The sequence below is a fragment of the Megalopta genalis genome, chromosome 16, assembly GCF_051020955.1.
Source record: "Megalopta genalis isolate 19385.01 chromosome 16, iyMegGena1_principal, whole genome shotgun sequence".
Taxonomy (NCBI): domain Eukaryota; kingdom Metazoa; phylum Arthropoda; class Insecta; order Hymenoptera; family Halictidae; genus Megalopta; species Megalopta genalis.
This window is the reverse complement of record NC_135028.1, coordinates 321587-341927: the sequence shown is the minus strand read 5'-3', so window position 1 is coordinate 341927 and position 20341 is coordinate 321587. Positions and strand designations below refer to the sequence as shown.

Below are 20341 nucleotides of genomic sequence, written 5' to 3'. Positions count from 1 at the left end.
TCTGTTTATTTTAGATTTACTTTAAAAAGACGAATTAAATGATTTGGCTTTGACGTTTATAGAAAATGATATAGTTAATATCGCCGCAGCATCTTGCCCCCCCGCGTTGCTTCCATCGGTTCATAGGCGATCCTTGAACAATATTAAATACGTTTCTCCTTTATAACTCTTTCTCTATCAAAATTAAGGTAAAGTAATCTCAGTGTCAAGAGGACTATCTGGGGTGCCAAGAAACTTTTAACTCACAGGTTTATTTTTATTAATATTTATTTAACAAAACACGATACATACAAGTACATATAAATAACAATAGATAACATGATTAAAATAATTTGAACTTTTTACAAAATAACAGAATACATACATATAATTGAAATTAAGTTAGTAAATTTAATGAAATAATATACTCATGAAATGCATATTATAGAATGTCTGAAATTGAATTTTTTTAATTAAGATTCGATGCATTATTTTCTGCACAAATGTCCATTCTACTACTATGAAATCCAAGTATTATTTTGTCCGGTATACATTATTGTGTACTAAGGAATTTCATTATCTACCGACTACAAGCAGTATAATTTGATTTATAAATATTCATCGAGCTTGACGTTTTCATTATCACTTCGAATTCACAATCCGTTCCTATCGGTATAGTCGGTCCTCAAAGTGTTGACAACTCGTGTCATTTTATATAATTAATGAGCGAAAATTAAATAACTGTATGTATAACTCTTCGATACGACGTGGCTATCAGTTGCAGGAAAAATAATACATTTTCTAACACGATAATGTAGATACACAACTTGTAAGTTATTTCGTTCAATAAGCTTACAAGTTTTTTTCTTTCAAATAAAGATTAGGTCGCTTTATTTACAAAATGATATAATTCATATCGTAATAACTTAGAATTCTATAGCATTAATGGCGAAATTAGATCGATCATTTTGTTTTAAATATATTGTATATATACACATATAATTAAAATAATTTCCTTTGTTTTCATTATAGCTTACTTCTGGTTAGTTCTTATTTTAGCCGTATTTCCGTAAACAATTTTCACGAATACAATAAATAACAATAAATTAAACTCTACTCTATGTAATTTTGTCGGTTTTATCATCTATCGTTGTTACTTAGTAAAATAATAAGTAACAAATAATTTATAATTCTAACGTTTTCTTACAACTTATTCAGTCATAGTGAATTATAATGCGTATGTACAATGAAATGGGTAGAGAGGTATGTCATGAATATACAAATATAGTACCAAATAACAGAAACGCGACATGAATATATAGTTGTTGATTGTATCTGCTTAATTAATCTTATCCTTTAGGTAAATACGATTTATTTTTACTGTTACAAAATAGCCAAAATTTTTTCTTACATTTTTGACACATGAATGTTCAATACTTTTCGATATATTGCACCTAAAGCAACCCAATTTTAGAAACGTTAAAGATCTCGTTATTCATCTAAAAGTATTAATGCACAAAACCAACATAATTAAGTATTATGAAAAAGTTCATAGTACTTTCCTTATTTTTTTATGTATAGCCATGAAAAATTGTTAAAATATCAAAGTTATAGCGACACAACTATAGTATAGCAAAATTATACGATCTTTCGGTTACGAGCTCGGTAAAAACGGACAGTGTCGAGTATAAAGAATTCTGATTGCGATTATTTCATACAAAAATTTCCAGTATATTTACACGGTATTATAAATGATTCGATGCGTTCTTCTGAAATGTTTCTTTAACTCATATTGCGACGAATAGTACTTACTGTTTAATAATAATCGTTAGGCTTCTTTTATTTTATTTCTTCACGATACTCGAATACCCAGCAAGCAATTTGTCCTGAATTTGTTACGAATTTTACAGTACGCATTTGTGTCAAATCCCGAGCCATTTGTTTCTGCATATCGCACGAATTTGGCACCAACGTCGTGTCCATGCCAAAAACAGGCCAAGCCACGTAGCGCTACCGCATCTACAAGATTCCGCGAAGATTTGTCATCGATTTGGCGCCAAGCTTCCGATGCCAAATACCGAGCAATGCCTTCTTTCAACGGTGCCTTGGCACCAATCGTCGTACACGTTTTTGGTCGAAGTAGACTCGGCCGACTGGGCATTAAGAAGAAAATTTTTCAAGTTCTTTCTTGATCGAAGCAATTAATGGAACCGCAGGATCTTCGGGTGGAAGTTGACAATGTAAAAGTATACGTTTGGTATCAATGTCCGGTACATTCGGTCTATGAAATGGACCAGCACTTAATGGTCTAGAGCTCCATCCACCATGGGATCGAACCGGTCCCGAATGACCATTTTCTGCAACATTTTCTTCGATATTATTTCGAGGCAACGACGCATGTTGTTGTATCTCTATTTCCATCGTTGGCGAGGATCCAGGACTGAGCGATGCAACGAACATACAAATAACAAGATTACAAAAAATACGATAGATTAGCATACGAGTTCTATAAAACTGTAAGCACCTAACGTGAACAGATCTTCCCCTAGTCTTTGAAAATATTGGAAGAACATCGGGAACGTACACCGCCGAATTCGGTTGCGTAGCGCATGTTTGCATTTCCGAATTCTGTTCTCTGCTTCCAAACAGACTGAACGAATCTTCTAGCAACTCGTGAAGCCTTCTCTTGGCTCGTCCAACAGGACCAGCCGACGTGGATGTTATTTCATCGGTTTCCGACGTGCCATTGCCTGAAAATAATTGTAATTTTTGCCCCGAGGTTTGGCAAGGATTATATAAAACAAACGGTAGTTTCCTCGTGCAAGAGCTTTTATTATTACTATATGTAAAAGAGAGGAATCGAGTGTTGTATACCCTCTGCAGATAGCGTCTGTCTTCGAAGATTCCAAACTATAGGACCAACTACTCCAGGATCTTTCATAGCACTCGAAGTTCGTGCAAAGAATTTGTCGTTGATTTTACTACTTCTATAGGAATCGATGTCGTTATTGTCTCGTCTCTCTGGTTCTGGAGAATCTATATCCAAATGCCTGACCTATGAAAGAAAATTTTCTTAAGCACACACATTCCTGTATACAAATGTATATATTTTTGTCGAGAAAGACAACTTGCTGCATACCATAACTGGCTCCAATACCCTAGAAAGAGGTTCGACGCTCTTCATGTTAGGAAATTGTTTACAATTTGGCATGGATAGGTAAGAGTGGGGCGAGGCACTAGCTTCTTCTTCCTCTTTGTCTTCTTCGTGCCTCATGTAATTGGCTTCCAAAGACTCTAGTGCTTCTAAATGATCGGCTATGACATACGTCGAATCCGATGTCCTTGGCATATCCACCGCGTTTGTTCGCAATACTCTTCCGTGCGTCAGTCTATAAAAGCAACGATGCAACAGCTCGAATTATACGAACGGTATAGCCCAAATACGGTGGGCACCCCGCGTTAACGGCTACAAGGGTCGATAGGTAGATAAGAGATCGATACTCGAATATTTGCTCGCTTCGTACCTTGTCTGTTTCGAAGAATGCTCCTCGAACGTGTTTTTATTTGGCTCGTGCGTCCTTCTTTTCTGTTCGTCTTCGTTATCGCTAGAAACCTTATGAATTCCTACGTCGAAAGTGTCGGTAGCTTCAGGAATAGTTGGAGTCCTTGGCATACTTCCTGGGGTGTTACTTTGGCTGCTATCTTCAGTCTGCGAGAAACGACGAAAGTCATGGAATTTGAAAGAAATTTAACCACAACAAGCGCGCGTAACAGCGGATGTACAAGCTTACCTTAACATCTATTTCCGACGTTGAAAAAACACCGTTATCGCGACCATTGGTCGTCGACACGTAATCTGGTTTTTTCCTTAAAATGCTACGATTCGGCGGTGCTGCTACCGCACTGTGCGACCTTTTCCTTTTCGCTGTGAATATTAATCCTACAAGCAGGATCGACAAGAGAACGAAACCGGCACTGGCTGCTCCAATTAATAGCCATGCGTCTCTTTTCCTTGAAAGCGCCAAAGGACGAGTTTCTTTCAAATATGCTGCATACAGAAAACGGGGGTAGGTGTTAGATCAGAATATCTGGTTATTCAGAGTTTACACAATTTTTTTCTTTCCCTTTTATGTTTGTATTTATGTAAACAATGTTACTGTAGGATACTTACGTTCGCTCTGTATAAGAACCGGCGCACCGAGTTCTAATGCAACTTCCTGCGGTGACAAAAGAGCCATGTCTCTGGCAGCTGTTTCAGCAGGTACAGGTTTTCCACCTAGGTGAACAGAATAAATCAACCTCGTAGCACCATTTTCAGTCATGCTTGTATTTTGCATTCTAACTTGAACAATCTCTTCCGACGAGTAATTGAACGAGCGTATTTCCGAACGCTTGTTCGCAGTCTTTCCTTCGATATCGTTCGCTATCAATTTGCTCGAAACTGGTCGACTTCTCGGGGGAATCTGAAAGTTATGCACCACACAAAATAAACTTTTATCGTTTAATAGTCTCATACTCGTGCGCATTTGTCTCTAAGTTCTATAATTAGCAGCTTCTCTGATCGAAATTCGCACATTCTGTAATAGTCATTCGTCTTACTAATTCTTCGCAAACCTCTATAAGATCTTGGTATAAATACCGACTAACGACGATTCTATTCTTACCACTGTTTGCCTTAAATATAGATAATTTCTGCTTAATGTCTACGATATTGTTGTCAGTTCTAACATTAATTTTTACACATAATTGTACTCAGCGAATCCGAGCATATCGGATACGTGCGCACATCTTATTGTTAGTTAAGTAAGTCGTCGTTGTAAGAAAGAGTGCCACAACGAATTACCAGTTTCGTTTTGACTCCCTTTCATTATTATAAACTGATTGTAAAATAAAATAAGAACTCTTGTAATGTGTGACATTATACGTCTTTTCATTTATACATTTTCCCAAACATTCCTTCTCAATACCAAATGCATTCCATTTCCTTTTCCCTTTCCTAACGTTTGACTTCCTTTCTAATTTGCGTTGTCTGGCTTGCGGGTGAGTTGTACTACTGACGTTGACTCGTATTGTATTGTCACCAAACACTGACCAGGTAATTACTCTATTACCTATTAATTAATCGCTGATAATCTAAAATCGTATAATTGTTATAATCTTCCATTGTCGTGGTTCTTCGAGATCGTAGCCTTTTACTTCTTTCCTGGTTCCGCGGAGCACAAGGATGAAATGAATCGTAATGCCGATTCTTCTTGTGGAAAATATCTTTACGATGCTGTAATAAAAGCGATCGGAGTTTAATGATTTTTCGATGTAATTTCGGTATTATTTGTATTTCTACCAGTAAAAGTTTCAGAAGAGATCCCTAACAATGTATCCATAACCATTTGTTGTATATATGAATTGTAATCCTTTAGTTATAAACAATTTTTCATTTCATGTTCCAATATGAAATATCGGAGCAAATGATTCGTGCCGCTTTGTACATAAGAGATAAAGTAAAATCCGGCACGAATTATCTGCTGCTTTCAAACAGCCTAACAGCGCCACTTTCGTGCAGCGGCAAAACGCTCAAACTGTTCGCCAAGCAACGGTTCCCTGCAATTCGCCGCGCGGTAACACTGCGTGCGCGCGACATCTGTCGGCGGGTGTCCCAAGTCTGCGGCGGAAACTTAAATCAATACTCGCCGATAGATGTCGCGCGCACGCAGTGTTACCGCGCGGCGAATTGCAGAGAATCGTTGCTTGGCGAACAGTTTGAGCGTTTTGCCGCTGCACGAAAGTGGCGCTGTTAGGCTGTTTGAAAGCAGCAAATAATTCGTGCCGAATGTTCCATTGCTTCTTACGAGAGAAGCGGCACGAATCATTTGCTGCGATATCGAACGATTGAACATAAAACTGAAATTTGTTAATTACAATTCGCATGCGCATACAATTGTTATCGATGCGTTGCTAGAGGTCTCTTCTAGAGTTTTCAATGGTAGAAGCGCATACATTGCGTGTCTGTAGTCACAAAATGAATAATCTTTATAGGGGTATTTTAGTTCGAGCGCCACTGATAGATAGTGTTTCCATGTCCGTGAATGGGCCATTTCGAAAAATAGAGAAACATAACAAGCTACAAGTATGGCAATCCGAGGTACGCAATCCGTACTACGCATATGTTATTCGTTAATCTGTTAGGACAATTTTAAAACCAAAAGCAACCCCTGTTGGAGTCAAAATAATCGTTGCTGCTTTAATACAGCAAATTTAACCACGCATTTAGCTGAAATTATTAGCTTTAATATTGTTAAACGTGTTCGAGATTTTTCAGATTCTATTCTCGGACGGTTTAAGCCTAATCGACGCAGGCGGGAAAATTTCGAACTAACCCCGCTCGAACTAAAACACCCCTATAAAGGTCATTCATTTTGTGACTCCGGAGACACAATGTGTGCGCTTCTACCATTGAAAACTCTAGAAGAGACCTCTAGCAACGCATCGATAACAATTTTATGCGCATGCGAATTGTAATTAACAAATTTCAGTTTTATGTTCAATCGTTCGATATCGCAGCAAATGATTCGTGCCGCTTCTCTCGTAAGAAGCAATGGAACATTCGGCACGAATTATCTGCTGCTTTCAAACAGCCTAACAGCGCCACTTTCGTGCAGCGGCAAAACGCTCAAACTGTTCGCCAAGCAACAGTTCTCTGCAATTCGCCGCGCGGTAACACTGCGTGCGCGCGACATCTATCGGCGAGTATTAATTTAAGTTTCCGCCGCAGACTTGGGACACCCGCCGACAGATGTCGCGCGCACGCAGTGTTACCGCGCGGCGAATTGCAGGGAACCGTTGCTTGGCGAACAGTTTGAGCGTTTTGCCGCTGCACGAAAGTGGCGCTGTTAGGCTGTTTGAAAGCAGCAGATAATTCGTGCCGGATTTTACTTCATCTCTTATGTACAAAGTGGCACGAATCATTTGCTCCGATATTTCATATTGGAACATGAAATGGAAAATTGTTTATAACTAAAGGATTACAATTCATATATACAACAAATGGTTATGGATACATTGTTAGGGATCTCTTCTGGAACTTTTACTGGTAGAAATACAAATAATACCGAAATTACATCGAAAAATCATCAAACCCCGATCGCTTTTATTACAGCATCGTAAAGATATTTTCCACAAGAAGAATCGGCATTACGATTCATTTCATCCTTGTGCTCCGCGGAACCAGGAAAGAAGTAAAAGGCTACGATCTCGAAGAACCACGACAATGGAAAATTTTAACAATTATATCGGCCCTTTTCAGGGCCACTCAATTTTAACGCAGAATCAAACGATTCAATACTCTCCTCTCCCTCCATAGATTTCACCTCTACGATTTTGGATTATCAGCGATTAATTAATAGGTAACAATCGAAGTAAACTTCGTGTGTTAGCCATACCTGAAGTACTTCCGCCAGCATCACCTGCACCGACATCGTGACAACTATTTCGAACAGCAAATGCAACAAATTCTAATCTAATTAATGTATATATAATATAATCTACATAATAAATATATCATTATAATTCAACTATTATGTTCTTTATTTATCACCTTCTTCTCCCAACCTGCCACTCCCTTTCACACTTCTTTCCTCATTTGTCCACCGTTTCCACAGTTCTTCCACAATCAACGCAATCTCTCTCTCTCTCTCCCTCTCTCTTTCTCACTCATTCCTTCCTGTTTCATCCCATCGTACCTCTCGCCTATCCTTCCCTATTTGTCCACCGTTTCCACCCTTCATCCATATTCAATGACCCTCATCTTCTATCACCGTTCCTCTTCACTTCCTTTCCTTTCCTAAGCTAACTTCTCCATCCATTCCTCTCCTCTACCATCCTCTAGCACCCATTCTTAATCTTTTTTTGAATCCCTTTCTCCTTTCCTTTCTTCTTCCCACACCACTTATTGACTTATACTACTGAAATTGCCAAAATTGTATCAGGAGCACATGATGTGCGAGGAAGTATTCTTTCGAATGTCTGGCCTCACGTTGACTTGTACTACTTTTTCCGAAAATTTTCCGAAAATTTTCAGAAAAATTTCGATGTGCGAGGAGGTATTCTTTCGAATGTCTGGCCTGACGTTGACTCATACTACCTTTTCCGGAACTTTTCGAAAATTTTCAGAAAAATTTCGAAAATTGTATCAGGAGAACATGATATGCGAGGAGGTATACTTTTCGAATGTCTGGCCCGACGTTGACTCGTACTACTTTTTCCGGAATTTTTCGAAAATTTTCAGAAAAGTTTCGAAAATTGTATCAGGAGAACATGATATGCGAGGAGGTATACTTTTCGAATGTCTGGCCCGACGTTGACTCGTACTACTTTTTCCGGAATTTTTCGAAAATTTTCAGAAAAATTTCGAAAATTGTATCAGGAGAACATGATATGCGAGGAGGTATACTTTTCGAATGTCTGGCCCGACATTGACTCGTACTTTTCCGAAAATTTTCGAAAAATTCCAGGATAAGTAGTACAAGTCAACGTCAGGCCAGACATTCGAAAGAATACCTCCTCGCTGTTCTCCTGATACAATTTTCGAAATTTTGCGAGGAGGTATCTCGTTTTGTCGAAATTTCAGTAGTACAAGTCAATCACAAGCCAGATAAAGAGTTTGGAGATATACTAATCTCCTGATACTCGAGATTTTTCGAAATTTCAGTAGTACCTCCTCGCATGTTTTCCTGATACAATTTGCAAGTATTTTAAGTCGATTTGACGAAATTACCAAAATGAGGGGGGAAGAGAAAGAAGTGTATGAGTGGTAAAGTGGATAGAGCGACTGTGGAGAATGGCGAAAAGGAAGAGAGCAGGAGATGTTGGAGTGGAGAGGAGAGGAGAGGAGAGGAGAGGAGAGGAGGAGTGGAAGAAAGTAGAGAGGAAAGAAAGTAGGATACGAAGGGGGGGGAAACTATGGAAAGATAGTAGATTTACGATACGATAAGTGGGGTACAGGGAGGAAAGAGAGGGAAAGATTTCAGAGTATTTGAAGAGGAAAGGGAAAGGAAGCGAGATGGGTCAGGATAGCAAGTGTGAACACATGTTAAAGAGGTGCAGGAAGGAGGAAGGAATGGTGGACGAGATTCGAGAAAAGATAACGAATATATCAAACGTGGATGGTAGAGGAGAGGACTGGATGGAGAAGTTAGATGAAGAAATGAAAGGGGCGAAGGTGAGAGACGAAGGAGATGGTTAATCGTGGAAGAACAGCGGTCAAGCAATTCCCTGAATTAACAACAGTCGAATTTGGCTAACCGTTTGAGCGTTTTGCCGCTGCACCGATTGGCGCTGTATGGACATTGAACGGAGCTTCGCTTTTTCTCCGATAGAGGCGCCACATGTTTAGAATGCAGGGTCGAGCGCCGAACGTCGAAGAGTGACCGACTATGGCATACGATGTAAGCAGATGGGAAATCACGCACGAATGAAAATTGAAATATTTACATATTTTTTGCATTATACGAACTTCTGAAATTGTCTTTAATTATTTTACAGATTTTTTCGTTGAGATATCTGAACACGGTTGAACGAGAGATAACCTCTAGGCCCGTTTCCATTACGTAGGCTTGTCCCGATCGACGCTGCTGCGCAGCGATGGCTTCCGTTTCGGTTTGGGTCGATGCCGAAGGGCACGAAAAGTAGAACGACGGTCACTTTTCACAAGATGGCTCGACATCGTCTATGTATTGCACAGACTTGGGCAAATTTTATCTCGAATAAATTTGCTTCCTCGCGAGGAATCGTAGACAATATCGATCTACCCGTGCTCAACGAGCGAGCAGTATTTTTGGCAAGCCGTTGCTTCCCTTTATAATTTTTAGTATTTTACAGAGAATTATTCCCGACAACTTGTTTGCCACAAGTCGAGTCACAGGCGAGTCTTTTATTTTAGTATACTTTTAGTTTCGTACAAAATTTAAGATTATCCAAACTTTTTATTAAACTGCATTTTTTTAATCGATCGATGCATAGAACATCGTAAGAGCTAGGTGGTATTTTTAGACTTATTAATCTTGTCTCAAATTCTCTTGTAAAAGTTTGCGAAGGTTTCTCTCTTTCTGGCATGATTTCGTTCGATATTTACAGATATCAAATGGAAAACGAATCGGCATAGCGTTCGGCTTCTCGAGTGGAACTGTACCCTTCTCGAGCGATACCGAAGAGATACCGCATGCTTCGAACTTCGAAAGAAGTACGCACTTGAGAAAATTGGCGGGGAGGGTATACATGCTCCAAGTAGCCAGACGATTCTACGTAACTGACCTACGGTAAAGGGAGAATGCGCAGCGTTTGCTCGAAAACAAAGTCGAAAGTGGTACGCGGTATGTGGTAAGAGCGAGTAGAAGGTGAGAAATCGGATCATCTTTTATAGACGTTGTCGTCGTGTTAGTGAACGCAACACCGTGAAAATCGGTGCCACGTATACGACGTTCGCGTACAATGCTTATTGCACCGTTACATAAGATGGCTGACCACCCCACTCTCGTTTTCCAGGAGACCACGAAAAATATTGTCGCGCCCGCGCCACTATAGGTATGTCTGTATTCCGTGGTGGAGCTGATCGCAGCGCCACGTGTATGCACGAGCAACGTTCGGTCTGCAATTGACTTGTTTGAGTTTTTAATTTCCAATAGATAAAAATTGATTAACCGTTATGCTAACACTAATATCGACGCACAAACGATTCGGAAAGTTGCGTTTTATTATTATTATTCGCCTAGCATACGATTAAAAATGAAAAGAAAATTTGATTAAATATCATTCGAGCTATTTCACCGCGTTACGCGTTGCACAAGTATTTGCACAGACTGTTGCCAGATCTATGATCGTATTATGCCTCATGGTGCACGAAAGATTCGTGTTTCCACACGTAGTTCCGAATCATACTAACGATGCTAACGACTAAACTGGTGCGCGCTCTATTGTCGTACACAGTAACACGTGTGCAGTTCCCCACCATGTGGCCATTGCTCCGGGAGGCGTGGCTTCGTGCTCCTGTCTGGCTATCTGCCCGAACAGAGCAAAAACTGCTCTTGGGAGCGAGTTGCTCGGGCCTGCTCCGAGAGGTCGGTGGAAACGTGGAAACTATCAACACTGCGGCGTTCATTAATTTCCACGTTAACGAATGAAAAGTGTTATCAGGAGTTCCATTTAAGTTCGGAATAACCGATCTTTGATATCCTTATATATTTAAGTGTGAAAAAACCGACATTTCTCTCTAATCATGGATGAACCATCGACATCTACACCGAAACGCCATTTTAAACCTGCATGGGAAGAAATGTATTTCTTCACCGATCATAGAGGAACACCGAAGTGCCTTATCTGCCGCAAGGTATTCAATTCTTTGAAAAAGTACAATCTCCAACGACATTATAACAGGTATCACGCGAAAGATTATGGAGGATATTCGCGCGAGGAGCGATTCGCGGAGGTGGACAGGCTAAAATGCAAGCTGCTGGACATAGAGGCGCTTTTACTCGAAGAGGTAAGAATTATTACGAACATAATAGACTACATCTGGACAAAAAGTATTTAATAAATAAACGAAACGAAGCAAACCGATATGTTGAATCGCTTGCAACGAGACCTAAGAGATGTTATCGCCAATTATAAAGGAAACGAACAAAAAAGAATTATCTATACCGAGATACTATCGAAACGTAAGGCAGTATTTTTGTTTACTTCAAAAAATAGAACGATACTATATGCATTATTTTATAAAGCGTATACATCTTTTTTATAATTCAAACTGCATACTTAATAAATGATTCGATCAATAAAAGAGAATATTTATCGTTTTTCTAGTAGTGTTTTTAATTACCCTTAACCAGAGTTCTCATTTTAATTAGCTGATGTATCGTAGTAAGCAGCATTTCATAATTTTTATACTTGCGCGAATAGCTCTTATAGTGTCATAGTAATCGTGCTAACTTATTTAATTGAATATTTCTTGCCAGAAGTGAAAATAATTGCGACATTGTCTAAAAAAGTTAGAAAGTCGTTAAAGTATCATTCTCGATCAATGAATCTAATTTTTCTATCGTCGATTCGGAGCTCGCTTGTGTTTCTCCACGTGACACAGGCAAGACTGAAGCATGTGGAGAGCGAGCGAGACGATGTATCGCAAAGTGAGAGTAAGGGACCCGTCGAGCAGCTCCCGAATCGTTTAGAGCTAGAACTGCACGACGAACGAAACGTCGGCACGTTAATTTGTATTTCAATATTTCCTCTTTTTCGCTATATTTTTATACAAAAGTTATTAAAATAACTTTTTCACTATTACTTAGTTCAAGAATTATTTCGGTACAAAGTTAATTTTTAATATACTTCCAAATTTCGATACGCGTTTCATTGGGCGCGCTATGATCTAACGGTACTCTATTATTCCGAATGATTGGGTACAGTAAATAAAGGTACTTTTCTCGATAGAATTAATAACATCTGTTCTACGAGATAAGCGAAGTCACGAATAAAACTTTAAGAATCGGCATCGATCGATATTGCGGCGGCTTCGGCAGTCTGGTTCAGCTTGGACACGCAGCGCCGTTATACACGGTGTCCCAAAATTATTTTAATTGCGCGAAATGGGTGATTCCCGTTGAAGTAACTTTTTTCCGTAGCTTAAATGATATCCGCGATTTTGCACGACTTATTAGCAACAAACACTGTCCTATGTCAAGCGGAACTGCGGTGGAACTGCGGTGCAACTGCGGGGTGCGACGACAGAAGGGTGCTACGCTTATGCTTACAAAGGAAGGACCTCAATTGTCCGACTTCGATTTCGACTGGTTTTTGCAAGCTGATAGCATATATGAGACCCTAACGATATGTGTAAAATATTAGCCGTAGATACAATTATCATCGAGCATCGTGTACGCCGCGACTGCAATAAACTTTTGCAATAAAAAATATATATTTCACTGAACGGGAGTCGATCCCGGGACCTTGAATTTACCAGCCAGACACTCTACTCGTTTCGCTAATACAACTCTGACTTACCACCCTTGTTCGTGGTATATTTTGAAGGTTCGTGACTTGAATGTTAATTAAAATTATCGAGTATTTACATCTGATATTTTACACGTATCATTAGGGACTTATATATGCTACCACCTTGCAAGGACCCGTTGAAATAGAGAAGTCGGATAATTAGAGTCCTTCCCCTGTTGGAGAATACTAAACGCAGAATACTCGAATTAATTTATTGATATCGTATGGAAGACTATTACTATATGAAACGATTTTCATTGCAGGAAGAAAAGTTACGGAGGAACGAGCCGGAAGTTCGAGCTAGCTACAATATCGCGTTAGAGATCGCGAAAGCTGGACGGCCGTTTTCCGACGGAGAATTCGTCAAGAGGTGTCTGCTGGCGACCACCGAACAATTATGGCCGGACGCTGTCCAAACGGTTCAGGAAGTGAACGTTTCCAGCCAGAGAATCCGCAGCTGCATTCGCGAGATGGCCAACAACGTGACGCAACAGTTAATCGCCATCTCGAAGAAATTCATCGCGTTCTCGTTGGCCCTCGATCAACTAACGAACGTGCTAGGCCCTTCGCAGTTAGTCGTCTTTATACGCGGTGTGGACGACACGTTGACGGTCACGGAAGAACTGTTGGAGGTTTTCCCGCCGGGAGAGTCGACTAGGGGCGAAGATATCGTTTCCTGCGTGGAGGAGGCAATCGAACAGAACAATTTAGATTGGTGCAAGCTGGTCGCGGTCGCCACAGATGGCACGCCCGCCATGGTAGACAACCATTCTGGGTTCGTCGGTTGTCTCCAATCGAAATTACGAAACTTGGCGGTTCCTCAGGAGGTGGTCGCTATACATTCTATTATCCATCAGGAAAGTTTGTGCGTCAAGTGTATCCAGTTCAATCATGTCCTGTCCGTGGTCGTGCAAGCGATCAATTTCATACGGGCACACGGATTCAAGTGCTGGCAATTTCGATCGTTTTTAGAGGTCCTGGAGAACGAGTACGGTCAGCTGCCGTATTACATCGACGTCGAGTCGATCGGCCGTGCAAATATATTAGAAAAGTTTTACAATCTCCGCACGGATATTCATTTTCTAATGGGCGTAGCGGGCTACGTGGTGCCGGAATTGCAAGACGGCGATTGGATCGCCGACTTGTCCTTCATGTGCGACATTCTCCAGCATCTCGGTATACTGAACGAGTCGTTGCAAGAACAAGGGAAAACGATTATAAATCTGTACGACTCGATAGAATCGTTCAAATTGAAGTTAAAGTTTTGGATAGAGCAGCTGGAGCGTAGAAACACGTATCATTTCACGAAATTGTCGACGGTCAATTCGGAGATCAAGTTTGCCAAGTACATCAATGTTCTGAAGAATCTTAGCGAAGAATTCTCGTCGAGATTCAACGAAATCTCGAAAATAGAGAACGAATTCAACGTGATAACCATGCTGTTCTCCATCGACTTGGAATTGGTGCCGTCTCATTTGCAATTAGAGATCATCGATTTGAGATGCGACAGGAACTTGAGGCACGAGTTTACGAACAAAACCGATATACTAAGTTTTTACAGAAACTTTCCAAAGTCTAGGTTTCCCGGCTTGCACATGTGCGCGGCTCGTTTGATCGCCATGTTTGGCTCCACGTACATCTGCGAGAAGTTTTCTTCGGTATCGAAGAAAACGGAGAACGCTTATAAATATGTGATATCGGATCACGACTTGAAAGACGTGAAAAACACCGTTATTTTGGGCACGGTCGAAACTATAGTACCGAATATAGTGGAGTCGATCGAAAGGAACGTGCCCCCCGAACACAGCATATGCGTTATAACCGACAGTTAAATTATTCCAACTACGATATAATTTATGCTAATTTATATCTTTATCACCAAGATCTATTTTCTTGTATCGATTCTTCGACAAGTTCGAAACGCGCAGAACGCTTCAAAGTCTCCGTTGTCGGATTAGATCCGATTAAAACGTTGTTCGAAATAAGAACGAGTACGCGTAAGGGTTATTAATAGGAAAAAATACATTTTCTCTATTTCTGCTATCAAAAATGTCTCTGTAAACAAAATACAGATTGATCCAATCATTACGGTGTTCATAAATTTAATCTCGTTAAAGCTTCCGCTTGCTTTGTACCGGTCGAAACGCTTTTCTTATTTATTACCTGCTACGGACAATCCTTCGGTCACGCGGATTTTTACGACGATCACAGTACGGTCACCAAAAGTCACTACGCAAGGAGTGGGGATAGGCGACGCGCAGTGGCGTAGAGCGTCTACCGAATTAACATTGTAATTCCGAACTGCGACGGAGACGCGACACACAGTTGCAAATGGTTTTACAACGTTCACCCGGTAGACGCTCCACGCATGTGTAATCGTGCGTGGTTAAATTGCATGCTTGCACCGGTCACCTGGCCAGCTAAAGGGTGTTGCTGTTGCACTGGGGACAATAGGGACACCTTTCGGCGCTCCGAGTGTCTCCGACTTGGGGGTATGCGAAAACTCGAAAAAAGTGAAAGCGAATTTGACTCGATTCAGTTGCGAATCTACATTATGAAGCACTACGAATTACCTTGTTCGTGACCAACAGTCGTTCGTCCACGGATCGTTGATATCGCGGATCCGTCTGCAAAAGTCCAAGATGACGTTGTTGTTGTCTTGAGAATGCAGTTCGATATAAACGAGCCAATTTCAATTCAATTTTAGGTGGCACCGCTTCACCCGCACGAAGAACAGTTAACAACCAGTATCTGAAAACGAGAGATAAAGCAATGCACAGAATGTTCCCCAAATTTCGGGAATTCTGTAACGAGCGGATGCAAGATCGAATCTCGCTTTGCTATTCGATCGATTCTGGTGCTTACGATCAATTTAGATCGATTAGAATACTTCGTTCGAGTTTGACCGCTTATAATTTGTTTATTAAGTAATTTTTCCGCACCAATCCACTCCCAAAATCGTGGTCGAGACCCGCTGGCCAAGCGTAGTATCGCGCACGGCCGCTAGAGCGCCGCGTTTCTCGCTAGAGATTAGCGATGCGCTCAGCTTCTCGTCGTGACCACCAGCTGGCCACGGCTCTCTAGCGCGTTCTCGATGCTGAAAGCAATCGGGAGTGGGTATAGATACGGCCGATTGACAAAGGCTCTGAATTCCCTTTTTGTGGTCCTGTCGCGGTGTAATTATGTATTTAAATGAACTGCATTTCCTCATCGAACTCCTCGTCTATTTGTAAGTCGCCTGCACTTTTCCTATTATTTTTATATTCTTCTAAATTTTGTATATGTAAAAGTGCTAAACAATTGGTCGGTTTTTATGTTCAAATTACTCTACCACCAGGGTGTTATCACAACCCTTTACACTCGAAACTATTTTAACTGTAAATCTAAAATAATTTTTCTGACTTATGGTATTTTTATTTCACATGACAAAGTGCATTTTATGCACTTGAAATTGACTCTTGCGACTCGCACAGCGATTACGCTCTTGGCAATGTTTTAAATCTAAACTTTGTTAATATAAAAATTATCCTAGAATGAATGTGATATAACAAATCTTAACGGTGCCTCGGAGTCATCGCTCGAGTGCAAAGGGTTAACTTCTCGTATGATATAAACAGAAAGATAAGAACCTTGGTCCGGGATCTTGCGTCACAAGAATACCGATATTTTGATTCTGATCGTCGTCCAGTCTTGGCGTAGGCTCGATGCACGTGGTACATTTTGGATCGTGGGAACTAGGACGACTTTCAGGTTTCGAATCATCGTCGTCTTTTCCTTCGGCAGGCAAGTAAATTGTTACCGTATGGAGAGCTGTCCTAGTTTCGTAAAAGGGTTGATTCGAATCCACCCACGGCGGAGCATTTTCCGCGTCGGTCCAAAAGAAATCTTGCAGATGAACTCGGCGCCCTGGTAGATGCTCGATGACAATTATTTCGTCCTCTAAAATCAGAAATATTTGTTTCTCTGTGAATCGTAAAATGCGGTTGATGCATGGAGAGCAAAATAAGATTCTATGAAAAGAGGTAATTGTTGCTTCGAAGATGAAATTTCGTTTTGAAGTAAAGTCTGTATCAAAATCTAGGAATGCGAGTAAATAAAAACACAAACAAAACGAAAGTTTTCATTCTCTTCAACAATGGCGCCTGTTGTACCCCATGGAAATTACGGGAAATAAACCGTCGAGCCCCTTCGGCACCCTGTGTGTGTGTGTGTGTGTGTGGGCCTAGGCCATAATAGCCGTTTGCTATTACTTGGGATGACAACAAAAAAATAAATAATCAAAGGTCCCTAATTCCCGGCACAAGAATGAGTCGTAATTATTTTGTTGCTTCGTTGTATATACGATAATTAACAATTGCGTATAATATATCAAATTTTAGTCGAAATATCAAACGGCTAGAGCGACGAGTCGTGTAAAAGCTCGGTACGGAACGTGTTAAACAGCAAAATCCTCGATTTATTAAGAATTTCGGTTTTCGATCGACGCACTATTTTATTCCGCGTTCGTCTGCCGCACTTCTGCGACTTTGTTTTGTTATGGCAACCTGATTTCACGGTCGGTTTACAGTTCCGGCCCGGATGTATCGTACGTGCATGGTTCGCATACTCTGTCATCTACGATCTACGTTTTTATAATTAGTCTCTAAAACGTTCATCGGAACGCAGCAGTATTTTGATCGTATGCGTCCGCGTCGACGAATTAATTTCCAGTCGATCGAAGCGGCTGCAGCTTTCAATTAAGTTTCGGGCGAAATTTTTATCGCGCAACTCGCGTTCATCTTTTTTGTTTTTTTGTAAACTGTGCGATGACACTACCGGTCATCGATCAGAATAGAACGACGAGCTTGCTAGGATTTTTGTCGAGGACTCTACCCCGACGCGTCTCGCTTATGGAAACCGAACGATTCGCAAGGTTTTTGTGAACTTGGGTATCTCACGGTGTACATCTAAGCTTGGGTCGCGGTGGCAGTGTTAAATCGATATGAAACCGAGTTCCTATGGAGAAAATAAAGTAAATTGGTTCCGATTGATCCTTAGTTTCGTTAGGCTACGTTACGCGCATTCCCTGTCATTAGAGGTTCGTCTTTTTGTCAGGAAATGGCTCGGTAATTACGCGATCGCAAGATATAAATTCGCCGACTAAGCGACGATACCGTGTCGCGAACGACGAGCTATCGCTAATGCGTATCTCGTGAACTCATTTGTCACGATTCGATTTAAATTTCATCCCGACGATATACCGGCGCTATGCGAACCACGGAATTGTATCGATCGGCTCGAACAATCGCGTCGCATCGATGCATTTCTGTAAAAAATACCCCGCGTCGTACAGTCCATTGTCTCGTCCAATTAGCTCGACGAAACATTCGATTATTTTTTATACGTTGAAAACGAAGTCCCGCTTTGATTGTTATATGTATATGTATATGTATACAAGATGTACACATAAATGCAATACACGCGTACAAATACAATGTACAGTAATGTCTCCCTAATTGACGCTCAGATTGTACACAAAAATGAACAATTTGGGAAGAGGACATACGATTATTCGAGCCTTGCGGCTCGTTTTTATAGTTGTTGACAATTCGTTTTATATAAAAATGAATCGCAAGGATCGAATAATCGTATCTCCTCTTCCAAAATTGTCCATTTTTGTGTGCAATCTCGGCGTCAATTAGGGAGACATTACTGTAAATTGCTATCGGCATCTCGAATGAAATTGTTGGAAGATAGCGTTACTCGTGCCGCCGGTATTACACGCATCGCATGGAAATTAGAGAATACGTAGTATAGTTGCGTACTTACGTACAGCGCGATAGGTGTATGTGCACGTTAGAAAGCGTGCCGCCGATAGGAATAATATCGATTCGTTGACGAACACCTGCGGCTTATCCTTGAATTATTTAAGCTCTCCTCTCGCTCTCTCGCCCTCTCTCCTCTAGACCGTAGCGACTACCGACGTCTAGTTTTCCAACCGGCGGACGTTTCGTGTCAACTTTCTTTCGTCTAATTCTACGTTTGCTAAATTTTCACGCCGATCGAAGAACGCCGGACGGTTTTTTAACTCGGGGCGGCGCTCGAACGTACGCGAGTGCAGGAAAAATCGGTGCGCGGGCAAAGTAATTATTCTTGCACAATGGTGTGCCGTGTACGCGTAGACAATGGTACCTGAACGCGGAGACGAACGTCGATCCCGCGATTCGAACGATCGATCCGATCGACGAATTTCGTTTCGCGTTGGAAGTAAAAGTCATTCCGCGTTCGTTACACGTTCTATAAATAATACGAGAACTCGATTACACACGCGACCGCGACCGCGACCATCGAGAGCTCAACGACGATATACAGTGGAGAAAACGATAACGAAACGCTTCCGAACTATCGGCTGAAACTTGTTGCATTCAAAAAAGAAAATTCGCAAGACCGCAACGCGATTGGAGCGTTGCCAAAGTACCCGCTTCTCACAACTCACAACCCGCTTTTTGACACGTGATACGCTCCTCCTGGTCGGATAAACGTCCCAAAACTCGACGATAGACGACTGTACGGAAGAAGGTGGAAAGGGGCGGCAAGGGGAGAGAGAGAGAAAGGGAAAAAAGTAATCGTTGCAAATTATGACGCGCTGTGCGTACAGCAAAATATGTTCCGTAGCATCGGGAGATAGATTCCTCGTGATTCGTTCATGCGACGTAAAAAAAAAAAAGGAAACAGATCGATCGACTTCGATTTGTTGTACGATTATTGTTTATAGAAGGAATGAAATGGAAACTGACCAGCTCCCGGTGGAAGGGAGGCTTGCACTCTCGAGACATTTGAATTCTGTAGAAGAAAGACTACGATTTGTACGATCGCACCGAATGAAACCGAAAACACGGAACATAAAACACCGCAAAGCAGCATTGCGGCCGCCGCGCAGCGCTCCACTCTAACTAAGGAGAGGGAAACGCTGTCAACGATCCGGCTTGGCTACCCGGCTAATCCAAATGCTCGTGAATCGCGAATCGTCGCGCCAACTCGCCGTGTTTCGAACATGCGCGTACACCTTTCGTCCGTATTTCCGTAAGCGGATTTCGCACGTTCCCGCCGCTAAGTCCTCCGGAAATACGTTTAAATATCTGTTCCATAAAAGTATACGTCCGCTAATGCAACCGTGCAAACGGACTCGAATGTGCGAATGTATTCGGGGATGTATTTAAAGGGGTAGAAACCTTTATTCGATCGAACGAACAGATTGAACACCCGATATGTATTTCTTTTATAAAGATAGTACCATAAAACGTTCTATTCTATTAGCTAATCGTTGTATTATTAGAGCTTCAATGAA

At 41.2% G+C, this 20341-nt stretch overlaps 2 protein-coding genes across 4 annotated transcripts; one reads left to right on the top strand and one right to left on the bottom strand.

Annotated features, from left to right (window-relative positions):
- Positions 1-249: 249 nt before the first annotated feature.
- On the bottom strand, positions 250-19930 carry LOC117224597 (uncharacterized). The gene is made up of 10 exons (XM_033477644.2): positions 19791-19930; positions 16644-16953; positions 15588-15765; positions 4151-4442; positions 3771-4027; positions 3504-3688; positions 3119-3368; positions 2854-3034; positions 2504-2729; positions 250-2419 (listed from the first exon to the last, which is right to left on the bottom strand). The coding sequence occupies exons 1-10, from the start codon at positions 19915-19917 to the stop codon at positions 2140-2142; spliced, it is 2286 nt and encodes a 761-aa protein (XP_033333535.2). The 5' UTR covers positions 19918-19930; the 3' UTR covers positions 250-2139.
- On the top strand, positions 9353-15099 carry LOC117224598 (general transcription factor II-I repeat domain-containing protein 2). Of its 3 annotated transcripts, XM_076526974.1 has the most exons (5): positions 9353-9419; positions 9517-9895; positions 10108-10367; positions 10516-11509; positions 13278-15099. In XM_076526974.1, the coding sequence occupies exons 4-5, from the start codon at positions 11246-11248 to the stop codon at positions 14844-14846; spliced, it is 1833 nt and encodes a 610-aa protein (XP_076383089.1). In that variant the 5' UTR covers positions 9353-9419; positions 9517-9895; positions 10108-10367; positions 10516-11245; the 3' UTR covers positions 14847-15099. The 3 variants fall into 3 exon arrangements, with proteins under 3 accessions (XP_076383089.1, XP_076383090.1, XP_033333536.1); XM_076526975.1 differs by having other exon boundaries at positions 10108-11509; XM_033477645.2 differs by having other exon boundaries at positions 9517-10367.
- Positions 19931-20341: the final 411 nt, after the last annotated feature.